This window comes from Carettochelys insculpta, chromosome 26 (genome assembly GCF_033958435.1).
Source record: "Carettochelys insculpta isolate YL-2023 chromosome 26, ASM3395843v1, whole genome shotgun sequence".
In the NCBI taxonomy this organism is placed as follows: Eukaryota; Metazoa; Chordata; order Testudines; family Carettochelyidae; genus Carettochelys; species Carettochelys insculpta.
In genome coordinates, this window is record NC_134162.1 from 1,895,655 (window position 1) to 1,922,013 (window position 26,359).

The 26,359-nt window shown below is 46.1% G+C and overlaps 1 protein-coding gene across 1 annotated transcript in view; it reads right to left on the reverse strand.

Annotated features, from left to right (window-relative positions):
- The window catches only part of IGFN1 (immunoglobulin like and fibronectin type III domain containing 1), a 51,186-nt gene that overhangs the window by 16,299 nt on the left and 8,528 nt on the right, over window positions 1-26,359 (reverse strand). Inside the window, exons 6-16 of the mRNA XM_074977242.1 lie at window positions 26,254-26,299; window positions 25,104-25,275; window positions 22,961-23,074; window positions 19,738-19,909; window positions 16,081-16,319; window positions 15,450-15,597; window positions 9,500-9,796; window positions 4,421-4,720; window positions 2,733-2,906; window positions 1,175-1,303; window positions 402-704 (exon numbers count right to left, since the gene is read on the reverse strand). Of these exons, the coding sequence (XP_074833343.1) occupies window positions 402-704; window positions 1,175-1,303; window positions 2,733-2,906; window positions 4,421-4,720; window positions 9,500-9,796; window positions 15,450-15,597; window positions 16,081-16,319; window positions 19,738-19,909; window positions 22,961-23,074; window positions 25,104-25,275; window positions 26,254-26,299 (2,094 nt within the window). The remainder of the gene's footprint in view (window positions 1-401; window positions 705-1,174; window positions 1,304-2,732; window positions 2,907-4,420; window positions 4,721-9,499; window positions 9,797-15,449; window positions 15,598-16,080; window positions 16,320-19,737; window positions 19,910-22,960; window positions 23,075-25,103; window positions 25,276-26,253; window positions 26,300-26,359) is intronic.

Genomic DNA, 26,359 nt, shown 5'->3' on the forward strand with positions numbered 1-26,359 from the left:
TTCTGTCACTGCATTAAGTGTCTACACTACGGCAGCCCAGCTGTACGGCTCCATTTCGGCAGCTGTAGGATTTCTACTGGAGACACACCCTAAGTATCTGCCAAGGGACAATATGAGAGATGCTTGAATCACAGTGAGCCTCCTACACCAGCTGTGGTCATCTCAAATTGAATGCTCAATGTTCCTGACTCAGCAAGGAACATGGGCACTAAATGATCTGTGCCCCACCACCACCGCACACAGTCTGAGATAATCATCTACAACAGGTTCAGGTGCCCCAACAACCTATAGCAAGGTTCAGTTTGAGTCTCTAACAGCCGAGGCTGCCTGTGGAGGGACAGCCCGTGCTTTGTACCTGGAGGACTGTGTTACACTTTCAGGATCAGCCCATTTTGACTCACCAATGGGAGGCACAGCTTGGATGTAAGTGTTCAGTGCTACAGTTTCTCCTGCACCTCCCTCATTGGTGGCTGTCACGCGGAGGAGGTACATCTTTCTGGCTTGCAGGCCTTTAACTGTAAAAGTTGTCTTCTCTGTGGGGACTGTATTACACTGAGTCCACTTGAGACTGTCAGAGGATTGCTTCTCCACCATGTAGCCTTTGGCAGACCCTCCTTCCTCTGAACTGGGTTTCACCCATGCCAAAGTAATGCTGGTGTAGTCAGTGTGGGTCACCTTAACGTCCCTCACTCTACCGGGAGGCTCTGAAAATGGAACATTTATTTGGACTTTGATATTCCAGGATTTCTGCCCCCAGCACTCATTTGACATACTGGGTAATCCACCAGGATAGCACTGGGTATCCATTCAGTTATGCTCCCTGCTGCACACTGGGAGTCTGTCTCCATCCCTCCGAATTATACTGGGAGTTCTGTTCCCATCCCCTCTGCAACACACTGGGAATCCCATGCAACATAAGCAGATCTCATCCCAACCCCTGCCTCACATCATCCTCCCCAGCATATTGAGAACTCCCACCCCGTTCCCTGCAATGAATTCCTGATTTCTGAATATTCATCACGTACCCAATTTTCCCACCCCCATGTGCACTTTTTAAACACACTTTATACATGTTGCTACTTGGATTCACATATTCCCCCAGATTCACCTTCTTGGCTAGTTACCCCTCTGTCTCCACCCCCTATCCAAGGGGATAAGTGGCCAATCCACTTACTCATGGGATCTCGCACAAAGACAGCATCTGACGATGCACTGGCTTTGCCTGTCCCTGTGGCACTGACAGCAGCCACGCGGAATTCATACTGCAGTCCTTCCTTCAGATCTGTCACCACCCACTTCCTGTCTGTGGAAGAAAAAGATCAGGTTCCGGCTTAGATATGCAGTCCCCACAGTGGGATATATCAGGTAATGATCCTGAACATTAATTACAGCTCCTGGGACTGCACAGTCTACTGCCTTCCTGCCAAGTGGAGGGCATGTGGAGTAGCCGAATGCTGTCCCTTTTTCTCCAGTCCTTCCCCATCACTTGCACAACTCTCACGTTGTACTCCCCATCTCCCTTTCAAATCCAATGCCATTTGAGAGACACTGAGTGAGCCAGAGAGAGAGTAAATAATGCTTTCCTTGAGACTGCAGCAGTAACTCAAATACAGGAGATAAGAGCTCATGCTCATTGACATCTCTCGGTAAACGTGATTTTGATGCCTGCAGAGATCATAGAATCATAGGTCTGGAAGGGGCCTCAGGAGGTCATCTAGTCCAGCCCCCTGCTTCAAGCAGGATCAACCCCACTAAGTCATCCCAGCCAGGACCTTGTCAAGCTGGGACTTCAAAACCTCGAGGGATGGAGATTCCACCACCTCTCCAGGCAACGTATTCCAGTGCGTCACCACCCTCCTGGAGAAGTATTTTTTCATAATAGCCAACCTACTCCTCTCATTTTGTAACCTCAGACCATTGCTCCTTGTTCTGTTATCTGAACCACTGAAAACAGTTTCTCTCCATTCTCTCTAGAGCTCCCCTTCAGGAAGTCAAAAGCTGCTATTAGATCACCCCTCAGACTTCTCTTCTGTAGATTAAACAAGCCCAAATCCCTCAGCCTTTCCTCATAGGTCCTGTGCTCCAGCCCCTCAATCATTTTTGTTGCCCTGAACCTGCTTCAGCACATCCACGTGTTTTTTATACTGGGGGGCCCAAAATTGGACACAATATTCCAGATGTGGCCTCACCAGTACTGAACAGATACCAAGTTCCATCCCCTTATTTTCCTTGTCCCTAGAATATCCCTAGAACGTCTGTACAGTTTCCAGGTCCACAAGCTAAGAAAGCACTTCTACAACTGGGCAAGGTGCCAGATCACTAGCCCTCTGTTTATTTACAGAATGGGCACAACTAAGGGATGCCAACTTCACCATTTTTCTGCAGCAGGTGTTATTCACAACCTGGGAAGGACCCACCTCTGGAAGGGAGAGGAAAGTTTCACCTCAGTAGTTTATTTAATATTTCGGTGCTCTGCCGAGGTACCCCACAATAGGGCCCGTTGTGATTTTTTGTACTAGCAACTAGAAGCGGGACTGAAATCCCTGATTTGTGTCACTACACAGAGGTCATCAGCATCCCTCAGACAGGAAAAAGCCTTTGGTCTCCACCACTCTAACCCATATTTGAAGCAATGAACTAGAGGTGAGTCAGGGTCTCATTATCTTTAGTATCATCTAGTTTTCTTACCTTCTTAGAGCCTCCCAGCTTGTTCCAAGCTCTCAGTCGCTTACCTTTTATTGGCAGCTCAGTGATAGGTGTCCAGATGTTGCTGCCTTTCTTGCGTTTCTCAACAATATAACCCAGAATCCTGGAATTGCCTGGTTTGGAAGGTGTTGCCCAAGAGAGTTTGATGAACTCCTTGCTGGCACTGACAATCTTAGGAGGAGCAGGGGGGCCCAGGAGAGCTAGGAAAAGATTATTTCCCCTTCATTATTAACAGTCATTTCTGCTCCAGTGTGTGATATGAACCTGTTCTCGGAGGTTGTCCCTTCCAGGATTCCCCAAACGTGTATTCAGATGAGTCACCTTCTAAAGGGAGAAGGGGAATCTGCTACTCAGGCTTCCACTCTGCAGGACACCTGCATGCTGGGAGCATGGAGGGGAGGATATCCTGATTCCTAAGGGTCAAGACATTCTGTGTCTTCCATGAATGATCTCCTCTTGCCAATGCTGAAAATGGCATTGATGGTCTACAGGAAAATGTGCCCAGTTTGCATATGGGGAGGGAAAGCCATTGAGATATTATTGTACCTGAGGGAGAAAATGGGAATCTTGATGATGGGCTTCTACTTCCCTCTGCCCCATCTATTATTGGAGGATATAACAAGATGTCCTGAGTCAGGAGCTGACTCCACACCCTGTCACTCATTTTCCCCATCCCCAGTATGTTTGAAAGGCAGGTTGTTCACAGAGGGTGCCACTTAATTGAGTAAAGATACAACCAAAGGGTTAACTGGGTGGAAGTAACAACCTCAGAAGCTGGGCCTATGTAATCAGACATTAAGGAAGGGCTAGACAGAAGAGCTGCAGGCATGAATGAAGGCAGAACTGGCTGCTGCTAACATCCTATCTGACCCCCAGAAGCAGGAGAAGCTGGGTACTGACTCTACACTACGTAAATAACATTCCAGGCTCTGACTGGCTGAGGGATATAATAAAGCACAGTGGTGGTTAAGAACACCCGGAGTTATGGTGGTCAGCTTCTAATGATGGACAAAACTCACAGGAGGACCACCCCATGGCAGGAGGCAAAACAAATCAGCCATTAATACAAAAATGCTTTTAAAAGTGCCTTGACACAAAATGAGATTAAAGGGTTAGAAATAGGGAGGATGGAGAGAGGGCAACAGGAATGAATGTAAGAAGGAAGGCAACATGAACTAAATGTTTTCCCTGCTTCTACTTTCATGTTGGTGCCAAAAGCTCTCTCGATTTGGATCCTCCAGTGGAGTTATAGAATTGAAGGAATGCTCTGTACTGAAGGCAATTATGTGATCATATTGAAAAGACTCAGCCACAGAATGTGCCTTGAGATAGAAGCTTAGCAAATTCTCTTTGCAGTGGCCTGTGGGAATCTTTGCTTTGGCTCCAGTCCATGAATAGGTTCCACTGCAGATGTTGCTTCGAGGGTCAGTCTGGATTGAACCCTAAGCCCCTCAACAGAGATCTCACTCAGAATCACCAAAACTTACAAAAAATGTGTGATCTCAGTCTGAAACCTTAAACCGCCCCCAGATTCACATGACACCATGTTCACATTCAGTTGACAAGAACCAGGCTTGCAAACCTACTGTTTGCATTGGGAGAAAGTTCAGATTTGGAGCAAAACCCAAAATCTAGTAGTTTCACTTGATTTTGGTTTTCAGGATGGAAGTCTCAAATGGCTGTGAGATGTGTTCACGCTACTCCCTTCTCTTACCTTTGGCTGCAGCCATCACCTCGTCTGACTCCAATGCCTCACTAGTTCCTTCAGCATTCACCGCTCGCACCCTGAAGCAATAGCTTTTGTCTTGCTCCACGTTGTCAGTTGTGAAAGTACTGTTGTTCTTGTCAGTTTCTCCCAATGTCACCCAGGTTTTTCTGCCCACCTGCTGCCTCTCTATAATGTAGCTCTGCACTGGTTTGCCCCCATCATCCTTTGGAGGCTTCCATCGGATGGTTATGCCAGTTGTGGAACTATCCACCACCTCTATGGGTCCGATGGGCTTCTGTGGCTTGTCTGAAAGGAGGAGAAAAACAGGGAGCAAAAGGTCCCACGTGTTCTGGATATGAAGGGGTCCTGATTTTTGGCTACTCAAACCAGGTAACTCAGTCTCAGTTGGCAGAGTATTTACAAGGCACAGCAGCAGAATTAAGCCTAGTAAGATTGCTTGAGTAAACATCCATTCAGCTACTGAGCTATGAGAGTGGGGCAAGAAGGAAACACATGGCTCATCCAGTATACGCTTCCTGTAGCTGATCCTTCCCATGAATACTCTACCAACGTCAGACCTGGGTGCAACTCCCTTTGGCTGTGTCTACACTAGCCAAAAACTTCGAAATGGCCATGCAAATGGCCATTTCGAAGTTTACTAATGAAGCATTGAAATACATATCAGTGCCTCATTAGCATGCGGGCGGCCGCGGCACTTCGAAATTGACACAGCTCGCCGCCGCACAGCTTGTCCAGACGGGGCTCCTTTTCGAAAGGACCTGCCTACTTCGAAGTCCCCTTATTCCCATCTGCTCATAGGAATACGGGGACTTCGAAGTAGGCGGGGTCCGTTCGAAAAGGAGCCCTGTCTGGACAAGCCATGTCAATTTTGAAGTGCCGCGGCCGCCCGCATGCTAATGAGGCACTGAATAGGTATTTCAGCGCTTCATTAGTAAACTTCAAAGTGGCCATCTGCATGGCCATTTCGAAGTTTTTGGCTAGTGTAGACATAGCCATTATATATCTTAGGGGCTACGTCTACACTAGCCCCAAACTTCGAAATGGCCATGCAAATGGCCATTTCGAAGTTTACTAATGAAGCACTGAAATGCATATTCAGCGCTTCATTAGCATGCGGGCGGCCACGGCACTTTGAAATTGATGCGGCTCACCGCCACGCAGCTCGTCCCGACGGGGCTCCTTTTTGAAAGGACCCCGCCTACTTTGAAGTCCCCTTATTTCCATCTGCTCATAGGAATAAGGGGACTTTGAAGTAGCCGGGGTCGAAAAGGAGCCCCGTCTGGACGAGCTGTGCGGCGGCGACCCGCGTCAATTTCAAAGTGCCGCGGCTGCCCACATACTAATGAGGCGCTGATATGTATTTCACTGCTTCATTAGTAAACTTCGAAATGGCCATTTGCATGGCCATGTCGAAGTTTTTGGCTGGTGTAGACACGGCCAAAGGGAGTTACATCCAGGTCTGACGTTGGCAGAGTATCTTTTTCTGATTTATCAACCTTGATTACTGTTTTTGGTTCTCCGTGCCTTAAATATTGAGTCTGTTCTGGTATGGCTATGGTCTGAAGAAGTGGGTCTGTCCCACGAAAGCTCATCACTTAATACATTATTTTGTTAGTCTTTAAAGTGCTACTGGACTGCTTTTTTTTTTGATCGTATATAGACTAGCATGGCTTCGTCTCTGTTAGAAGTCAAGTGATGTAGCATCTTCCCCCCCCCACAGTCCACACTTCTGGTCTTGTCAAACCATTGTTGGGAACATATTCTGCCCCTCTTTCACAGCTGCAGACAATTCCAGGGGTAGCTAGCCCAGCACAAATCTGCTCTGCACAGTTTTCAGGTATCAGACCCCACACAGGTAAATCAGAAGACAATGTGGGGGGAGTCAATAAAGGAGCAAGGATAGGACTTGTAGATCTACAATCATGTGGGTCTTTTTGCCATTTGATCCTGGAAGGAACAACAAAGGAGGATCCCCGGTTTGAAAGGAGAAGGTCGGCCAATCAGCTAACTGTGTAAGATGTTAGTACACAAATGCCAGAAGCCTGGGAAATAAACAGGAAGAATTAGAAGCCCTGGCACAGTCAACGGGAGTATGAGGTGACTGGAAGAATGGGGACTTGGTGGGATGACTCACATAACTGGAGCACGGTCATGGAAGGGTATAAACTGTTCAGGAAGGACAGGCAGGGGAGAAAAGGAGTTGTGATGAATGTGAGGGAGCAGTGTGATTGCTCAGAGCTCCAGTTTGTAGTGGGAGAAAAGCCAGTTGAGAGTCTTTGGGTTAAGCTTAGAGGTGGAAGCAACAGAGGTGATGTGGTGGTTGGTGTCTGCTATAGACCATCAGGTCAGGTAGCTGAGGTAGATGGGGATTTCTTCAGACAACTAAGAGAAGCTTCCAGATCACAGGCCCTGGTTCTCATTGGAGACCTTAATCACCCAGACATTTGTTGGGAGACCAATACAGCAGCGCACTGACAATTCAGGAAGTTTTTGGAGAATGCTGGGGATAATTTCCTGGTACAAGTGCTGAAGGAACTGACCAGGGACCATGCACAGCTTGACCTGCTGCTCACAAACAGGGAAGAACTAGTGGGCAAAATACAAGTGGGTGGCAACCTGGGCTGCAGCGATCATGAGATGGTAGACTTCAGGGTTCTGACAAAAGGAAGAAAGGTGAGCAGTAACATACAGACCCCTGATTTCAAAAGAGCAGACTTCAACTCCTTGAGAGAACTAATGGGCAGGATCCTCTGGGAAACTAATACGAAGCAGAAAGGAGTTCAGAAGAACTGGCAGTGTTTTACAGAAGTCTTATTGAAGGCACAGGAACAAATCATCCCCATGTGCAGTAAGAAAAGCAAATGTGGAAGGCAACCAGCTTGGTTTACCAGGGAATCTTTAGTGAGCTTAAACTCAAAAGGGATGTGTATAAGAAGTGAAAACTTGGACAGGTGACTAAGGAGGAGTATAAATAAATGGCTGGAGAATGCCGAGGAGTAATCAGAAAAGTGAAAGCACAATTGGAACTGCAGCTGGCAAGGGATGTGAAGGGTAACAAGAAGGGTTTCTACAGGCATGTTAACAATAAGAGGGTGATCAGGGAGGGTGTGGGGCCGTTACTGGAAGAGGGAGGTAACCTGGTGACAGATGATGTGGGAAAGGCTGAAGTACTCAATGCTTTTTTTTCCTCTGTCTTCACGGACAAGGTCAGCTCCCAGATTACAGCGCAAGGCAATGCAGTATGGGAAGGAGGTGGGCAGCCCTCAGTTGGTAAAGAACAAGTTAAGAGCTATTTATAAAAGCTAGATGCACACATATCCATGGGTCTGGATTTAATGCATCCAAGGGTACTGAGGGAATTGGCAGATGTCATTGCAAAACTTTTGGTTATTATCTTTGAAAACTCGTGGAGACTGAGAGACATCCCAGATGACTGGAAAAAGGCAAACATAGTGCCCATCTTTAAAAAGGGAAAGGAGGACAATCCAGGGAACTATAGACCAGTCAGCTTTACCTCAGTCCCCAGAAAAAATCATGGAGGGGATTCTCAAGGAATCCATTTTGAAGCACTGGGAAGAGGGGAAAGTGATCAAGAGTAGTCAACATGGATTCATCAAGGGCAGTTCCTGCCTGACCAACCTGATTAACTTCTATGATGAGGTAACTGGCTCTGTGGACATGGGGAAGTGAGTGGATGTGATATATCTTGACTTTAGCAAAGCTTTTGATACAGACTCCCAAAATGTTCTTGCTCATAAGTTAAGGAAATATGGATTGGATACATGGACTGTAAGATGGACAGAAAGCTGTCTAGATGGTCATGCCCAATGGGTAGTGATCAATGGCTCAAATTTGCAGCTGATATTAAGCTAGGGGGACAGGTAGATATGTTGGAGGGTAGGGATGGAGTCCAAAGTGACCTAGATAAATTGGAGGACTGGGCCAAAAGAAATCTGCTGAGGTTCAACAAAAAGAAGTGCAGAGTCCTGCACTTCGCATGGAAGAATCCCAAGCATTGTTACAGGCTAGGCACCAACTGGCTAAGTGGCAGTGCAACAGAAAAGGACCTGGGGATTACAGTGGGTGAGAGGCTGGATATGAGTCAACAGTGTGCCCTTCTAGCCAAGAAGGCTAACAGCATATTGGGGTGGATTGGGAGAAACATTTCCAGCAGATCTAGAGAAGTTGCTGTTCCGCTCTGTTCGGCACTGGTGAGGCCACATCTGGAGTATTGTGTCCAGTTCTGGGTCCCCAAAAATAGAAAGGATGGGGATGCACTGGAATAGGTTCAGCGGAGGGCAAACAAAACGATTAGATGGCTGGCGCACAAGACCTATGAGAAGAGGCTGATGGATTTGGGCTTGTTTAGTTCACAGAAGAGGAGACTAAGGGGTGATTTGATAGTAGCCTTCAACTTCCTGAAGAGGGGCTTTAAAGAGGATGGAGAGAGGCTGTTCTCAGTGGTGTCAGATGGCAGAACAAGAAGCAGTGGTCTGAAGTTGCAGAGGGGAAGGTGTAGATTGAATATTTGCAAAAAATATTTCACCCAAAGGGTGGTGGAGACCTGGAATGCTTTACCTAGAGAGGTGGTGGAATCTTCATCTCTCAAGGTTTTTAAGTCCTGGATTGACATAGCCCTGGCTCAGATGATTTAGCTGGGACTGATCCTGCTTTAGGCAGGGGGCTGGACTACATGAGCCCCTGAGGTCCCTACCAGCCCTAGGATTCTGTGATTTTATGACTGAGCAATTACTCAATGTGCCAAGTGGCTCAAGTCTCATTTGAGTCAACAGGAGTGGCAGATATCAAACACTTACAGGAGTTGCTCAGAACCTTGTCTCCTTTTAGCTTATTGTGCATGAGATGAGGGAGAATGAGCCCAGACAGCTCTCAGATTTTCTTCCTTGCAGTGTTACATAAAAGGACTGATGAAAAGCTGTTTTGTGTGTGTCATGGCAGCAAACTAGGCTGTCTCTGGAGAAACAGGAAGAGAGATGCCAAAAACAACCTATAAGGACTTCCCTCTCTGCCCAAGGTGGGGGACTGACATCATGAGGTTCTCACCTATCACCTCCAGCTTTAGGCTGGCCTCCAGGGCTCCACTTTCATTTTTCAGCTTCACTTTGTAGTCCCCACAGTCCTTCCTGTTGGTGCTGAAGATTGAAAGCCGGGTGAAGTTGTCCGCCTTGTCGATATGGATCCTGGTATCATCCATGAGCTTGTCCCCATCTTTTAACCATGTTGCTCTGACTGGCTTCCGGCCCTTGAATGGGATTTTGACCATAGCATTCTGCCCTGCTTTGACTACCATGGGCTCCTTCATCAGCTTTTCCAGAAGAGCCTTGTCAACATTTGGAGGATCTAAACGTTAATTAATACAGAGAATTCAAGAAGAAAATTTACTTTGAGGGTGGTGCTGCCCTGGGTTAATTGTGGTGGAACATTTCCAACTTTGTTTAGCCTGGTACTCTTGGGCCAGGTAATACGCCCTGTGCAGAAAGTTAGCATCAAGCCCCTATTGTGCTTGCAAAATATAACATAAGTGATGCCTAGACTTTATTTGGATATCCTGCATGAGGCTGAATTTCATCCAATATGCATAAACTCATTGAGAATTCAGTAAGCACTATACCAGCTAAGAAACTGTTGTTGATTAAGTGTTAACAGCTGGTTAAAACCTTTAAGATACAGCACACTTAGAGCTGCGTATTTTACAAAGTTGTATTTGTGTATTTAGGAATGACATTTTGTTCACTTCTTCAGGTCTTTTGGATATTAAATTTTTCACTTTACAATGGCTATATCTGCCAGTGTCTGGCAACTGTTTTGTTTTTTACACCCCCATTTTTCTTTACATTTTCCCTCCTTTTTTCACCCACATCCTCATTTTTTTCCAAACTAAAACCAGGACTATTAAATGTGAGAAAGTTAGTTCAGGTAAGTTTGAGGCCACACTGTGCTTTTCCTGAGTAACTGCAAATTTAACAATTGCCTTTGCAAAAATTGGTGTTCAAGCCAATATATGAGCATACATATTGCTTTTTTTAAAATATCTAGGCAATAAAGTAATTTAAAGAAACTTGCCTTCAACAAAAATAGATTCTCCATTTTTCACTCCTTCATGGTCAAACTCGTATTTTCCAGCATAACTATCTTTCACCGTGTGTGTGATCAGTTTGCAGGTCAAACCATCTTTTTCAGAAGAGACTTCATCCAGGCCTATTATCTGCTGAGTAAACAGCAGCGAGACGTTATTTCTTTACAGGAACTATCAAACGTTTTGGCAGGAAAAACGTCCAGTGGGACTTTCTGGTTTATTAACATGGCTCTTCACAAGACAGAGTGGCAAACCAGGAAAATAACACGCTAGAACTGTTTGGAAAATGAGTGTTCAACTGAACAGAAATTTCACCAAAAAAAACCCAAATCCATTTTCATAAATTTTTTTTTTTTTTGGAGTTTCACTTTTTTTTTTTCCATTGTTGCTTAACTACTATGATATGCTTTATTTATCTGGTAACACTTCATGTAAACACTGATGGACCAATATATGCCCTTCCAAGGCCCAGTTCCCCTTGGGATGCTTGAGTCAAACAGGCTCAGGTGTAATCTCCTAACAGTCAGACGACAGGTATGTCTACACAGCAGTGTTATTTCAAAACAAGCTATTCCAGAAGAGATTTTCTGGACAAGGTTATTTTGAAATAATGCTGATACAGACAAAATGAATTTCAAAATAGCATTTAGCTATTTCGAAATAGAGTGTCCAAACACATAGGTCATGTTTACATGAGTGGCTTTTCCCAGCAAAACCAGGCTTTTGCTGGAAAAAACTGCATCATGTCTACACAGCAATTGTGCTATTTAACAGTTGTCACTAGTAGTAGCATCCTTCAGTCTACATAGACTATGGATCGCGCCCTTTGTAGTTCCATTTGGGATCATCATTTGCAGCATTGACTGTGAAGGCCCACACGAGAGTGACAGTCCTTGCTGCATCTGTTGCATGTGTCATGGGTGTCTGGCTGGTCCTTACTGTGCTTTCTGTGGGTTCGCTTCTCCTCTGCTAGCTGTCTGAGCCTCATCTCACCCTTCTGAAGGCCCTTGTGTAGTTCCTGCCTCCATCTGCTGCGATCGTCTGCCAGCTCCTCCCAGCTGTCCGGCTCGATATCTACCTCCCTGAGGTCCCTCTTGCAAACATCTTTGTAGCGCCACTGGGGGCGTCCAAAACCCGGCAATCTGCCAGCACTCACACCTCTGCCCATTCAGGTATAACAGCTCTGTTGAAAGCATTCTGTCAAGAAAACAGCCGTGTAGACACTCCAGGACCATTTTGTTGACCGACAGGGCTTCCAGTTCACCAGGAAGTCCTGTTTGCAGAGCTTCCATTAGCTGTTCTGTCGGGCAGTTCGGCTCCTCTCTGTTGACCGAGCAGATTGCTCTTTCAATCTGCTTTTGTGTGTAGGTGCGATCTGTCAACAGAGGTCCTGCCTGGAATGTCTGCACAGACCCCATTTCTTAATACCCAGGGAATAAAGTTTACCAATTTTGAAATCAGCCAATCACTGTTGCAAAATTATTTTGAAATAGCGGCTGTGTTGTGTAGACCCTAAGATAACTTCAAAATAGAGCGTCTACACACATCCTACTTCAAAGTTAAACTTCAAAGTAGGGCACTACTTCATTCCTGGGAATGGAATAAGGACTTCAAAGTAAGGGGAAAGACCCTGTGCTGGCTACTTTGATGTAGTGCCTAACTCTGAAGTTAACTTTGGCGTTAGTTCCTCGTGTAGACGCACCCTAGGATAGTTATTTTGAAACAACTTTGCTATGTCGACATACCCTACATGGCCAGGGAAGCTGGTCTGCTGCCTTCTCTTTTAGTGGTAAATATGACATCATTGCACTCCCAACCACATGCAAGTGAGACAGAGTGAGAAAACACTTTGCCATAATACCCCATGAAAGCTGCAGCCAGCACACAAAATAAGTACTTGGTGTCCCAAGAAAACAGTAAGCTGTTGCCCACAATACCTTGGATTCATCTTGAAACCAGATGGCCTCCACCTGATCATTACTGAGGCTGTAAGACAACACAGCGAGCTTCCTTTGCCGGGCACAGACTTCAGACAACCCTTTGTCAAAATGGCAATCTGCTTTTGAACATAGAGAGAGGAAAAGAGCCCACATTGGAAATGCACTGACCAGTTGTTACGCAAGGGAACGCAATGGGGGATACACACCTGAGCACAAAAATGCCTGTGCTGATGGAAGGAATAGGCGCCACTCTTATAAAAAGAAGTTCTGTAGTAAGAATTCCAAAACAAGGTTGGGCCTCAGATCATGTAAACTGACACTGACTTATCTGGGTTCTTTCTGATCTGCAGCAATTTAGGATCTGCCAATGTTCTGCACGCAAGTCCACAAAATGGACAATTAGATCCACTGTCAGATGGTTTCCAAGTGTGTGATATTTAAATGGGCATCTCACCATCCCAATCCCTCATCCCATCAGAAACGCAGCATTATACCCATAATCCATACTCAGTTAAGCGGTCTTCATTCACATGACCAGCTTCATTCACTTCAGCAGCGTTAATCAGACAAGTCCAATTTCAGGAATGGATTTTATGTTCATTTTCATCAAAGAGAGAGAATTTGGCACCGAATGTGTCTCAGGGCTCTTGAAAAACAGAGCTCTTACACTATTAGAAACAATAATGTAAAAGGGTCTCTTTTAAACTATTGGCAGGTGCTACAGAAATGTGGACAACTTACTTGAGAGTATATGGACCCTAGTTTGTGAACTGAAATATGCCTCTGTCTTGTGTACTTTGAGTCTGTTTATTCCATAGGAAGGAGTTAGAAGGATGGGGGAGGGGGGAGCTTCCATGGGAAGGCTCCAGGAAGATCTCATAATAATTCTAACAGATGTCATCAATATATACCAGTTCGACAGTGAAGATCTCAAGGCACTTTAATAGACAACCAGGAGTCTCTTCTGAGACTCGCAGGAAAGGTACTCTCTCCATTTAAACATGTGGAAGTGGAGAGAAACATTCTAAGAAATCTCCCCTTTCCAAGGTGTTGACCATATGCAGCTCCCATCGACTTCAGCTACAAGTTGGGAACATGAGCGCTTCTGTAAATCAGACTGCAAGTTAGGCACCCAAAACAGGAGAAACCCCAAATCAGTGGCCATTTTAAAAAAATCTGGGATTTGCTCAAGGTCACAAAGGAAATTTGTGGCAAAGAACAAACTTATAACCCAAAGCCTCCAAATTCTCAACCACAATATTGTCCTTCTCTCATATACTTGAGCAATAATACATAAATACCATCAATGAAAAGTAAATACCTCTTGTTTCATCTTGAAAGAAAGGTCCTTTTCTTTTCCTGTTCCTATTTTTCACGTTTTCTTCAGCACTCGGTCCGCTGGCATCCTGGCTTGGCATCTGTCCTCTTCTGGCATCAGCCTGAGCTTTACCGTGTTGGCCTGATACCTGATTATAACTCAGTGACCCTCCACTATGAATATGCGGCTCTCTCTCATCAGTAAAGTCATCACGTAATTTATCTTGTGCATCAACAGCTGCTCCACCAAGGGTAGGATCTCTGTCATGAGGGGAACCCAAGTCTCCTACACCACCTTCACGGCCACTGGTAACTGCTCCATCTGAGGGAGAATCTCTGCCACCAAGGGAACACATGCCCCAAGCTCCTATGTACTCACCACCAGTTCCAGGCCCTGCTCCACCTAACACTGAAGCTTTGCTATATATGGAATCCAACCCATCTGCCCTATCTACTCCAGCACCAGCACTGGTGCCCCCAACCTTACCATCACTACCGCAGAAAGACTCCACGCCCCCGGCACCTCTTAGACCAGCAGCACCTGCACCAGATTCTGCTTCACTTACAATATTGTCGAAACCATAGAGCGTCCCTATGCCTCCTGTATCTGCTGATCCAGCACCGGCTCCACTTGGATTACAATCCTTCCCATTAAGAGCACCCAATCCGCATGCAGCAGCACGGCCAGCATCAGCTAGCGTTCCATCTTTGCCGTCACGAGCGCATGCACCACCTAAGCCAATACGAGCCCCAGCACTACCTGTACCAGCTCCTCCTTGAATAACATCTCCCCCCCAAGCACCATATAGCCCACCTGACGCACCAGTTCTTCCTAGCTTAGCGTCCTCACCAGAGAGACAAAGCACGCCTCCTGCACCTGCTAATCCAGACCCAGCTCCACCAGCACCATGTTCACCTAAAACAGTATCCTCACCACAGAGAGGGCCCATCCTCCTGGTACTACCTGAATCAGTACCAGCTCCATGTAGCTTATCCCCCTTACCACAGAGATAGTCCTCACCCCTGGCACCACCTAGACTCGCATGTAGCCCACCACCCTTGCCATAGAGAGTACCCAGGCCCCCTGCTGCTCCTGATCCAGCACCAGCTACACCTAGTACAGTATCCTTGCTAGAAAGAGTGCCCATCCTCCATGGACTACTTTCACTAGCAACATAACCAGCTTTTGAGCCAGCTTCACCTACCATTCCATTCTTACCATAGAGAGACATCATGCCCCTTGTACCACCAAAACCACTATCGCTCCCAGCCCCGTCAGGATCAGCTCCACCTAGGATTCCCATGTTACCACAGAGAGGCCCCACGGCCCCTGTACTACTTCCTAAACCATCACCACTAACACCAGTACCAGCCCCAGTTCCATCCAGCATACCATCCTTACTACAGAAAGACCTCACTCCTCCTGCCCCACCTAAACCAGCATTAGCCCTGCCAATTACAGCCTCATCTCCACCAGCCACAGCCTCAACTGCACCTATCATACTGTCCTTGCCATGGAGAGACCCCATGCTGGATGCGCCAGCTGTACCAGCATCATGAGCACCAGCACCAGCAAACATACCAGCCTTATGGTAAAAAGAGCTTAGGCTTCCTACACCTGTTGATTCAGCACTGGCTCCACCTTTCATACCATCCTTACCAGAGAGGAAGAGCATGACCCCTGCTGTACTGAAGCCAGCGTCGCCAACAACAGATGCACCTAGTGTAGCACCTCTGTCGTCAAGAGCACGCATGCCTCCAGCACCATCTAGTCCAATACCAACACTGGCTCCACCTAACATAGCATCCTTTACATAGAGGGAGACTTTATCACCTTGGCCACTCCCAGAACCACCAGCTCTGCCTTGTATACCATCCTTTCTGTAGAGGTTTCCCAAGCCTCCTGCTCCTCCTAATCCAGCATGACCTGTGTCAGAACTACCTTCCATGCCATGGAGAGAACCCAACTCTCCTGAGCCGCCTAACCCAGCACCACCAAGCATGGAATCTCTCCCATGTAAAGAACCCAACCCTCTTCTTTCCTCTAATTGGACACCTGAATTAGTTACGCCCAGCACAGAACCCTTGACATGGAAATAATTCAGGTCCCCTTCTGCCACTGAGCTGCCAATACCAGCTCCACCTAACTTCAAATCCTGGCCATGAATCTTTCCCCTAAGTCCACCTTCATTACTAGCCACACCACCAAATTTAGTCCCATTTGTCGCTGAAATTCCACCTGTCCCTGTGTCAGAAAACTGCCCTTTTACCATCCTTCCATCCTTCCCCACCCTTGCAGGTAGCCCATCTTGTCCCACTGGGGAGCCATAATGTTCTCTATCATCTTGGTTACTTCCATACTGGCCATCTTTGCCCATGCTGGTGCTTTTAAGGTGATTTTGATCCCCAAGACCTTCTCCCTGGAGAAGTTCCTTAGCCCCTTCTTCATCTGGGAACAAGGACTTATCTGTCTGCCGTCCGGTTTGATCAGTTCCATCTCTTTCAGCCTGACTCCACTTTCCTCTGGCAGCTGCTTTGTAGACACAGTTTGTTGATTGGAGAAGATGCCATTCATGGGAAAGAAAAGACAAAACCAACAGGAAAACAGAGAATAAAAATCTCCCATAACACAGCAGCAACCAAATGAAATGTCATACCTTGTAATGAGACATGTATGACAGGGATGAAAATTAGAGCATTCAGTTTTGCATGATGAATTTTATGCTTTCATCCCAGGACATTTCACGAAGCAGAAATTTAATTGTTTGCATCAAGGATCTTTTCACATCAGGAATATATAAAACATAGAATCCTGCATGTTTCCAATGGATGTTTTAGTCAGAATTTTGTTCCAAAAGGAAATGATAGTTTTCAGAGGTTTGTTTCAATTATTTTGGCCATCCTGCATTTCTTATTCACTCACTTAACTGAATATGTAAAAAAGGCACTAGACATCCTTGACAAAATTTATAAATCTGATCTGTGTGCAGCAATTTAACATGCTCCATTATAAATCTCCCCTTCAAACATTCCCCTACACTCGTAATCACAGCTCCCTGTCATTTTCATATGTGCCCCAATGGGTCATCAGATTTAGGTGAGTTTACACCTCAGGAAAAGCTGAAGGACCCTGAGAAAGATCGTCTCTCAACATTTTACTTTTGAGGCGAAGCAGTGTGCAGCCTGAGGAGGGGCAGACCCAAAGCCCTATCTAGCTTTTCCTCAGTTGGTCTTTGGGTGCTGTGGTTTTCCAAGGCGCGGCCATAGGCACTGCCAAGAGGGAAAGGGTCTGTTGGAGGTAAACAAGAAAGTCCGTTATGGCAGTTGGAGCTGACCACTCCATGCTCCTCTCAGCACTTCAAGCCCAGCCCTTCCAGCTCACCTCAGCTGAGCATTAGAGGCTTCTTGAGCTGGTTTCAGGGAGGGCTGAGTAAAATATCTGAAATCACTAATCCAGGTAGCATGAGGGCAGCCCTAAACCCTTGAGACCTGGCTCTAACTGGGTAGTAACCCACCAGGTTAGGAAGGATCAGTCATCTTCATAGCTCCTGCCATGAGAGCCTGGGGAATTTCCATGGACTCAATGGCATTTTATCTCTTGTATCAGCCCTATCTCCTGCATATTCCAAAAAGAAAAAACACACCCCATGGCTAACAATCCCCACCACACTCCAACATACATGGTGTACTAGTTGACTCATAGAATCATAGAACACTAGAACTGGAAGGAACCTCGAGAGGTCACTGACTCTAGTCCCCCGTCCTCACAGCAGGAACTGCGAATTTAGGTCCCTGTACCTCAAAACCTCCTACCAAAAGAGTATAAAGACTCCAGTCATATATATAGGTTCTTATTTACCTATTCCTTAGGTGAGTTAAAGAAAGATGTACCCTACAAGGTGTACAAGTTAACAGGTCACAGATCTTGGGGATTAAGTTTCCTCATCTGGTCCCAATAGGGCTGAAGATCAGCAACTTAATGAAGACAAGAGATAGTTTGTTTGGATATCCTAATTAAGAGGACTGTACTTAAGAAATAGGAGCACTTGGATAGGATTCACAGATTTTCAAGAAAGGATGATTGTGATCCTCTTGTCAAATCATGTAACCCAAGCCAAAGATTTTCTTCATTGAGTTCACATTTTGCAAGAGAGTTGAGGTGTATTTTTAAGAGTGACCCAGTCTTGATTGAAAGCCTGCAAGTGATAGAGAATTCACTACACTGTTTCACGATTCTCGTAACAACAGGGGAAATGAGTGCTTGCAGGCTTTGCCAGTGCTCACAAGAAGGGGAGTTATCATCTGACTGCCATAGTCCTACCGAAGAGGAAGGTTGAGGTTACCTTCTACCCTGCTTCCCACTTTCCCAGATAGCAGTGCAGAGTCACCAGTCTAACAATCAATTCCTGACCACGGCCCATATCTAACACGTGGCCATCTGGTGACAACATTAGGGCCATGGTATGAAAGCAATCCCAACGCTACAGAAAGGATAGAGCACTACTCACGTTCTGCCTCAAGTCAAGCACTTGAGGAGCAGATTCTGATATCGAAAGTGTCAGTGAGTGGCGGGAGAGATCGAGATTTCACACTTGTCACTCTCCTCAGTGGGATGGCTTTTATACAGCCACACGGCATCAGGGCAGGGGCTGTATAGGCTGCAAGCAAAGACAGCATTTCCTTGCTCAATGCAGTGCACCTTGCTAGCGAGGTCTGGAATCCCACAGGAACGACTGCAATGGCAAATGAAGGGCTATTCGTCTTGTGACAGATTCTCAGTGACAGGCAGCTCTGGTCTTCCAGGAAGAACAGCTATGCTGAAGTATAGGGAAGTGTCTTTCCCTCTGGGAGATCATCGACATAGCGTGTAATATGACCCTCCCTACTATTTAATTTTATACAGGAGAGATACAGAAACATATCAGAAAGCAAAATAATGTTGTTTCCTTCCTATTGACAGCTGACACCACTAGTCACTCTGCAAGTTTTTGATGGGATGGGTCATTCCCCTTTCAAGGATTAAAGAAGGAATGACCCACCTGTATAGCCAATGACAGGGTGGGACAGTGCCCATTTCCTTATACGGGTTAGTCGAGACTCCCAAGTGGTGGTCTTTCCAAGTTAAGACTAAGGCCCATTTTCAGTAAAGCTTGGATGAAGGGGCTGCCTGACTCACTAGGTCTAAATGTGGATGGATGGATGGGTGGATGGAAGACTTTGAAGTCAATGAGATTTTTTTCAGGCAGAAAGAACAAGTACCTTGAGATGTGCAACTCAGTCTGAGTGATACAGGAATATGTTTATTTTTATTAGCTAACTAGGTACCTATACCTCATCATTGGGGTGTCTGAACAATTCACAATCATTCGTCACTTTTAGTCTCACAGTACCCCGTTGAGTAAGGGAATTAATATCCCCATTTTACGGAGGTAAACTGAGGCATGGGATAAAATAAGTAACAAGCCAAAAGTCATGCAAGAAGCCTGTTCCTCCTGAGACCCCATACAATGCCCTGTCCACTTGCGCATCTTTCCTATCTCTTTTTTCTTTGTCATAAGTGTATTATTAGAGAGCGAGAGTCTTTGCCTGTTTGTTTCCACTTATGAGTTTGGAATTTAAGCTCAGATTTAGTGGGGACAATAGCCTTGCCAGGCCCCTGGGCCTTAATGGGAAGGTGCAGAGCTGGGGCTAGGCAGTCCTCAGTGCTACCTTCCTGGACCGCAGTGCACTAAGTTCATCAGCAATTTAAAGGACTTGAGGGCCTGGCCACCACCACTGGTGCTATCACAGCAGGATGGTGGCTGGAAGCTCTGGACCCACCCTTGTGTATCGCTGAGTGCCAGGGCAACCGCCCCTTTTGTCCCCACTGACAGTGGATCTGCCCAGATCAGATATGGGTTCTTATCACATCGTGGCAAAGGGCATGTTTATAATGCTCAGGTCCCTACAGTCAGCTTCTAGCTCAGTTGTGAAGACATCCACATCTTCCACTTTGATCTGGTACACGCCGGCATCTTCCAACTGAAGCTGGTTGATGGTGAAGTTGTACTTGTTCCCGGCCCGCCTCAGACAGTGCTTTGCTTTGTCATCGTTGAATGCATAATTGATCATCTGGCCATCCTAAAGGGAGAAAAGAGGCAATTTCCTGAGCTAGAGCAATTGGAAAGACATTAATAGGTTCAAAATACCAACCTGAGACTAGCCAAATTCCTGAATGCAAGACGTTAAGCGAGCAACACTCCATTTCCAGCACACAGAAACTCTCGACGTCCAAATCCCTTCAAACACATGATATCAAATTCATCCCTGCTACAACTCTATGCCAGGAGTGGCTGAACAGCCATACTGGGTCGAAGCAATGGCCCATCTAGCCCAGGATCCTGTCTTCCAACAAAGGCCAGTGCTTCAAAGGAAATGCATAGAAGAGGGAAATCATCAGTTGATCCATCTCCTGTTCTCCACTTCCAGCATCTGGCAGTCAGAGGCTTATGGACATCCAGAGCCTAATGTTTCATCCATGATTATCTTCACTAAAAGCCATTGATGGACCTATCCTCCAAGAACTTCTCTCATTCTTTTCTGAATCCAGTTACACTTTAGGCCTTCTCAACACACTGGCAAAGAGTTCCAGAGTTGACTATGTATTATGTGAAGAAGTACTTCTTTTTGTTTGCTTTAAACCAGCTGCCTATTGATTTCACTGGGCCACTCCTGGCTCCTCCATTATGTGAAGGGGAAAATAACACTTCTCTAGTCACTTTCTCCACACCAGTTGTCTACTATATCCCTCCTAAATCATCTCTTTTCCAGACTGAACAATTCCAGGCTCTTTAATGTCTTCTCACATGAAAGCTGTTCCAAGCTTTTCTGACTGTTGCTGCACACTAGATGGATATTTTCAGAGACCGATCCAGAACGACTCTGAGATCTCTTTCTTGACTGGTAACAGCTAATTGGGACCCCATCATTTGCATGCATACTTGGGATTATATTTTCCAGTGTGCATTACTTTGCATTTATTACCATTGAATTTTATCTGCCATTTTGTTTCCCAGTCACCCTGTTAAGTGAGATCCCTTGGTAAGTCTGCAACAGTGACCCAGAGCCCTGGGCCTTTTTACATTGCCAGGCCCCAGGGCAACTGTTCCCTTTGCCTGCCCCATTGGTGGCCCTGCCTACAACTGCTTGGTTTGCTTAGGATGAGTCAAAGGCTTTGGTGAGCCAAATTTTCTCTGCAAGTCCAAGTGTATTATATCCACTGCATCACACTTGGCCATGTTTGCTGACCCCATGGTCTAATAGGCCCCTGCCACTCCTTGCTTACGAAAACTGACTTCACAATTAACCCTGTACAGAACTCTTAAATGAGGACAAATATTTATTTGCCAATTCACACAGGGTTTATGAAGCTTCACCATTCAGATTCTCCTTGTAGTGCTGAAGATATAAATGCTTGGCGTACTCATACTCACTCCTTATGTGGATGGAATAGCTTGTGATCCAAGTCTTACTCACCACCTCTGCTACCGTTTGTGTCTGCATGGACCCCTTCCTCACCCATTCACAGAGTGTAAAGGCTGAAAGGACCATTAGCTCATCTTGTTCAGTGGTCCTCGACTGTGGACATGAACCTCAAAGTGGGTCATGACCCCATTTTAATGGGGTTGCTAGGGATGGCTTAGATTTAGTGGGGCCCAGGGCCAAAACCAAAGCCCAAGTCTGATGGCCTCAACCCTGGGAAAGGGGCTAAGGTTATAGGCCTCCTTTGGCGCTGACCACACCCAAAGGTGATGGGACGTCGGTGGGCTTAGGTTTCAGTCCTCGTTCCTGGGGTCCTTTAGTAATTTCTGTTGTCAGAAGGAGATCCTGGTGCAATGAAGTTTGAGAACCCCTGATCTAGTCTGACCTCCTCTGAAACACAGGCCAGAGAATGTCCCCCAGTTATCCGTGTGAGGAGCCCAACAAATTGTGTTTGGCTAACTCATCTTCTCCAAAAGGACATGAATTCTTGATCTAAAGCCTTCAAAAAATGGAGACTCCGCCACTTTTTTTTTTTTTTTTTTTGGAAGTTTGTTGCAATTGTTAATCACGCTCAGTGTCAAAGACCTGCACAGTATATAGAGGTAAAATAACCTCGCTACTACAGCTCCTTGTTCATACACTCCTTGTTCGCACACCCAAAGATCCTATTAACTCTTTTTGATACACTGTTGCACTAAGCATTCATGTGGCAATCCACAAATGTCTCAAAAAGAGTTACAAAACCTGCTTATATAGGAAAGGTATATCAGGAAAATATGTAATGTATTTTTAGCTGTTTCTTAATGCACTGTAGCACCAGGAAACAAACAAGAGGACTCTGCACCCTGTGACCATCCAACTGTCCATAAAACACCTGCACCACCAGTGAGCTATGAACTACAGCTTGTGAACTACTGTAACTAGGTCTAATTTTTAATTTTCTTGAGAGCCCTCCTTGGAAAAAAACTAAGCTAGACCGACTTGCAATGCCCATCGAAATGAATGAGACTAGTCTGAACATGAGCCTGCAGCATCAATTTATTGCCTGATGGGTCTTTGAATTACCATAGAGAACTCTAATGGACTTGAATAGTCTGTCCTCAATGTAACTCTTCATCGCTTATGCCACATCCACCCACAGAGCAGGACTGGATGGAAGTCCCACCTCAATTATGCTCCATAGCCAACCAGAGGGGGCGCTCAGGCCTGATGATGCAGAGGGGCAAAGGGGGCAGTTGCCCCAGGACCCAGCTTTTGGCAGTGGCAGAGGCTGGAGCTCTGGGCACCTCTGAAGTGCCGGTAACGCCGCTTCGCCACTCTGCGCAGTGGCGGGGGGGGGCCCAAATGCAGCTGTTCCAATGGCGTTAACAGTGACTGCCGTTGGCCCTGCCCCTTCCGCCCTTGGCCCTGCCCCTTCCGCCCTTGGCCACGCCCCTTCCAGGGCGCGGAGACAGGCTCCTCTCCCACTTCACCCTGGGGCCCATGGCGGCTGTTGGCCCTGCTGGGGTTGCTATTTACACACACATTATAAAACAATTCTTGCACACTCTCGGTGGCCGCACAATGAATTAGGCATGTTCTGAGTAAGATCTAAGTGGCCATTATAATCTCGATGTGGCTAAATCTAGTCCCTCTATTCTCCCACCTTACCTTGTACAGATAAATTTTGCTCTCAGGATTTTTCAGGTCTAACTCTAGATGAAATGTAGCTTTCCCCTCCTTATTGATCTTGATGTGTTTCAGGTTTGTGACACTGTAGATGTACTGCAAGAAGGACAGACACAGGCACATGGTACACGAGAAGGAGGGGTTGGATAGATTTTCCATAAGGTTGTCAGAATGGTGTGGAATCTACTTTGCCCACAACTGTATCAGTGTTGCAAACAGAGCAGCACTACCCCTCTGCATCTTGGTGTTTTAGGGAAGCTAGACAGCACCCAGCACTCTGTTGGTAAATCATACTCGGAGCAAATACGATCAGTATTGTTTTCAAATATGGCTGTCTGTACTGGTTGACCTCATTCTACATCTGAGTGTGTAAATCAGCACATATGGGCACAAGTATCCCAAACGGACACTCAAACACAAAATTCAGCAGCCAGATTTTTCTGCACTGGTCCCAGATCCACCAACACCTTGCAAAGCGAAGTCCACCGAAACTGCAGGAGTTATGCCCAGGTCAGGCTGGCATTGGGCCTTTTTTGTTACATGGCCACTAATGTTTTGCTGCAGTTGTTCAAAAGCATCTAAGGATACAGCCACACAGCCAAGTTATTTCGAGATAACAGCTGTTAGTCTGCAATAATTCTGCTGCCATCTGCACTATGCACGCGCTGTTTTGAAATACATTTGGAATAGAAGATGCATCACTTCAGCATTGGACAATCTCATTGCAGGAGGTATAGCGCCTACTTCAAAAGAAACTTTTTCAAGCTAGGTGCCACTAAGCCTGTTTCCACACAGGCCACTTCCGAATACAGGGAGTGAAAGATGCTAATGAGGCACGGATGCAAATTCCCTGCGCTTCGTTAGCATAACGTCATGTGATTTGGAGTCCGAAAGACCGTTCTTCCGGACTCCAAAACGTCGTGTAGAAGCTTTCCGGAAGGAGGACTTCCTTCCGGAAGAACACATCCTCCCTCCCCATCCCTCTCCACGGCCGCGCTTCTACATGGCATTTTGAAGTCCGGAAGAACGGTCTTCCAGATTCCAAATTGCGTGATATTATGCTAATGAGGCGTGGGGAATTTGCATCCACACCTCATTAGCATCTTTCACTTCAAAGGAAGTGGCCTGTGTAGAAACAGCCTAAGACACGGGATAGCGCTTCTTTCAAAATAGCAATTTTGAAATAAGAGCTATTCCCTCTCTTAACAGCATCTGTGTTGAAACAAGCACTGTGGCCTTGTCTACACTGGCACAAAACTTCGAAATGGCCATGCAAATGGCCAAATTGCAGATTATTAATGAGGCGCTGAAATGCATATTCAGCACCTCATTAGCATGCAGCCGGCCACGGCTCTTTGAAATTGCCGCGTTTCGCTCCCATGCAGCTCGTCCAGACGGGGATCCCTTTCGAAAGGACCCCGCCAACTTCGAAATCCCCTTATTCCTATCAGCTCATAGGAATAAGGGGATTTCAAAGTTCCCAGGGTCCTTTTGAAAAGGAACCCCGTCTGGATGAGCCGCACGGGAGCAAAACGCGGCAATTTTGAAGAGCCACAGCCAGTAGCATGCTTATAAGTCATTAGTAATCGTTGATTTGACCATTTGCATGGCCATTTCGAAGCTTCGTGCCAGTGTAGACATAGCCTGTGTGTGTTAAGGGCTATTTTCACAATACATTTGTGTTTGTAGCAGCTCTATTTCTAAATAGCTGTTCTGGAATAGTTTATTTCAAAATAGTGCTGCTGTGTCGCTGCAGCCTAAGGCTATGTCTGCATGCCTGGCACTATCCCGGGATACGGCGGTGTCCTGAAATAACTGCCCACAACTAAGAAACAGGCCCGTTGTCTCAAAACAGTTTTTGAGATAATGAGCCCACTATTCCAGCAGGGGAGAGTGCAGGGATGCCTTGAAAGAGTGCTTTAGTTTGGCATGTGGAGCCATTCTGACAGCATCACATGCCAAAATAGCCAATTTCAAATTCGCTTTGAAATATTTTGAGGGTAGGCTGTGGTGTAGACACGCCCTAAGTGACCTAGGATTTTAAATCCCACTGTCTTAAAGTGGTTTAGGCCCACAGATGCCTGAATCTCACTGAAATCCAGCACTTTTCAAGATTTTGTCTTACCTGCAGTTGCCTGTCCTCTCTGGCCTTCTTCATCTGCTGAAGCTTCCTTAGCATCCCACGGAAGTCAACAATCCCATATTTTAAACAGATTTTCTCATAATCCTTCCGATCAGCATTTAGCAGCAAGTGCCAGACCTGTTCCATGTCAACTTCCTTCTTCTGCAGCGGAGTTCTAAGGAACAGTCACATGAAGAGAAGTTGGGAGTTTAGGTAGGCACCAATGAATTAACTCCTCTTTCCTCTTAATTAACTCCTCTTTCGTTCTTCATCCCCATCCTTTCATAGCTGCCAACAGATCAAGACTCAAAAAGATGTGACTCTTGGAAACACATAGATGCGCTCCTTAATTGGCCAGAGGTGTTACTGTTCCCGGAGCTTTTTGATAAATATGGATGGCAATTTGTTTAAGTATAAAGGGATTAAAAATAGTTGTGTAATGAGCGTGCATAAGGGAGTTCAATCATAGTTGAGTGGAAACGGTGATTGGTAAAATTATTTTGTTGTAACGTACAAAAAAATTATACTGAAATAAAGTTTTTTATAGAAATTACCTGTTAGGATCTTGCTGTAATGTTGTAAGTGAAAAACAATATTTGTCCTTCTCCTGCTCCTGTTGCTAGCAGCCAAGGGCATGCTGGGAAATGTAGTTCCTTCCCTGCTCCAGAGCCAGATCTCTAGGCAGGGAGCTGAAGGAACTACAGTTCCCAGGTTGCCTTGGGTTCCCCCATCATGCCCTGCAGGCTCCCCCTGCACAACACAGCAGGGAGGAAGGGAGGGAAGCTGAACATGGGAGGGGAGATTGCACCATTCAGATCCTCCCTGCATATAGGCCTGCTCTGTATCCTTTTTCAGCCATTTCCCCAATAAGTTCAGTGTGACCTAAAATGCAGGAGAAGAGATACAGATGCCACAAATGGCAAACTTTGTGATACAAGACAGCATCGGATGCACAACACTGTAGGTGCCTCCTACTAGGGAGAACTGACACCTCAGCCTCAGAGCCAGTAGCAGAGTACCTTCCACATAGTAGTTCCAAGCAAGAGCAATAAGTTAGTTTTGCCTGGAAGGTCCATGAAGGGTGGGAGTCGCCACACCACAAAGGCAAAACAAGAACCTTTCACGACAATGGTCCTTTCCACAGGCCACTCACCGCTTCCTTAACATTTTCCTGAAGTCCTGCAGCTCTTTCTTCAGGTCTGTAAGAAAAAAAAGTGGCAGGGTGTGAAAATGGAGTCATGGAACAGGACACAACAGAA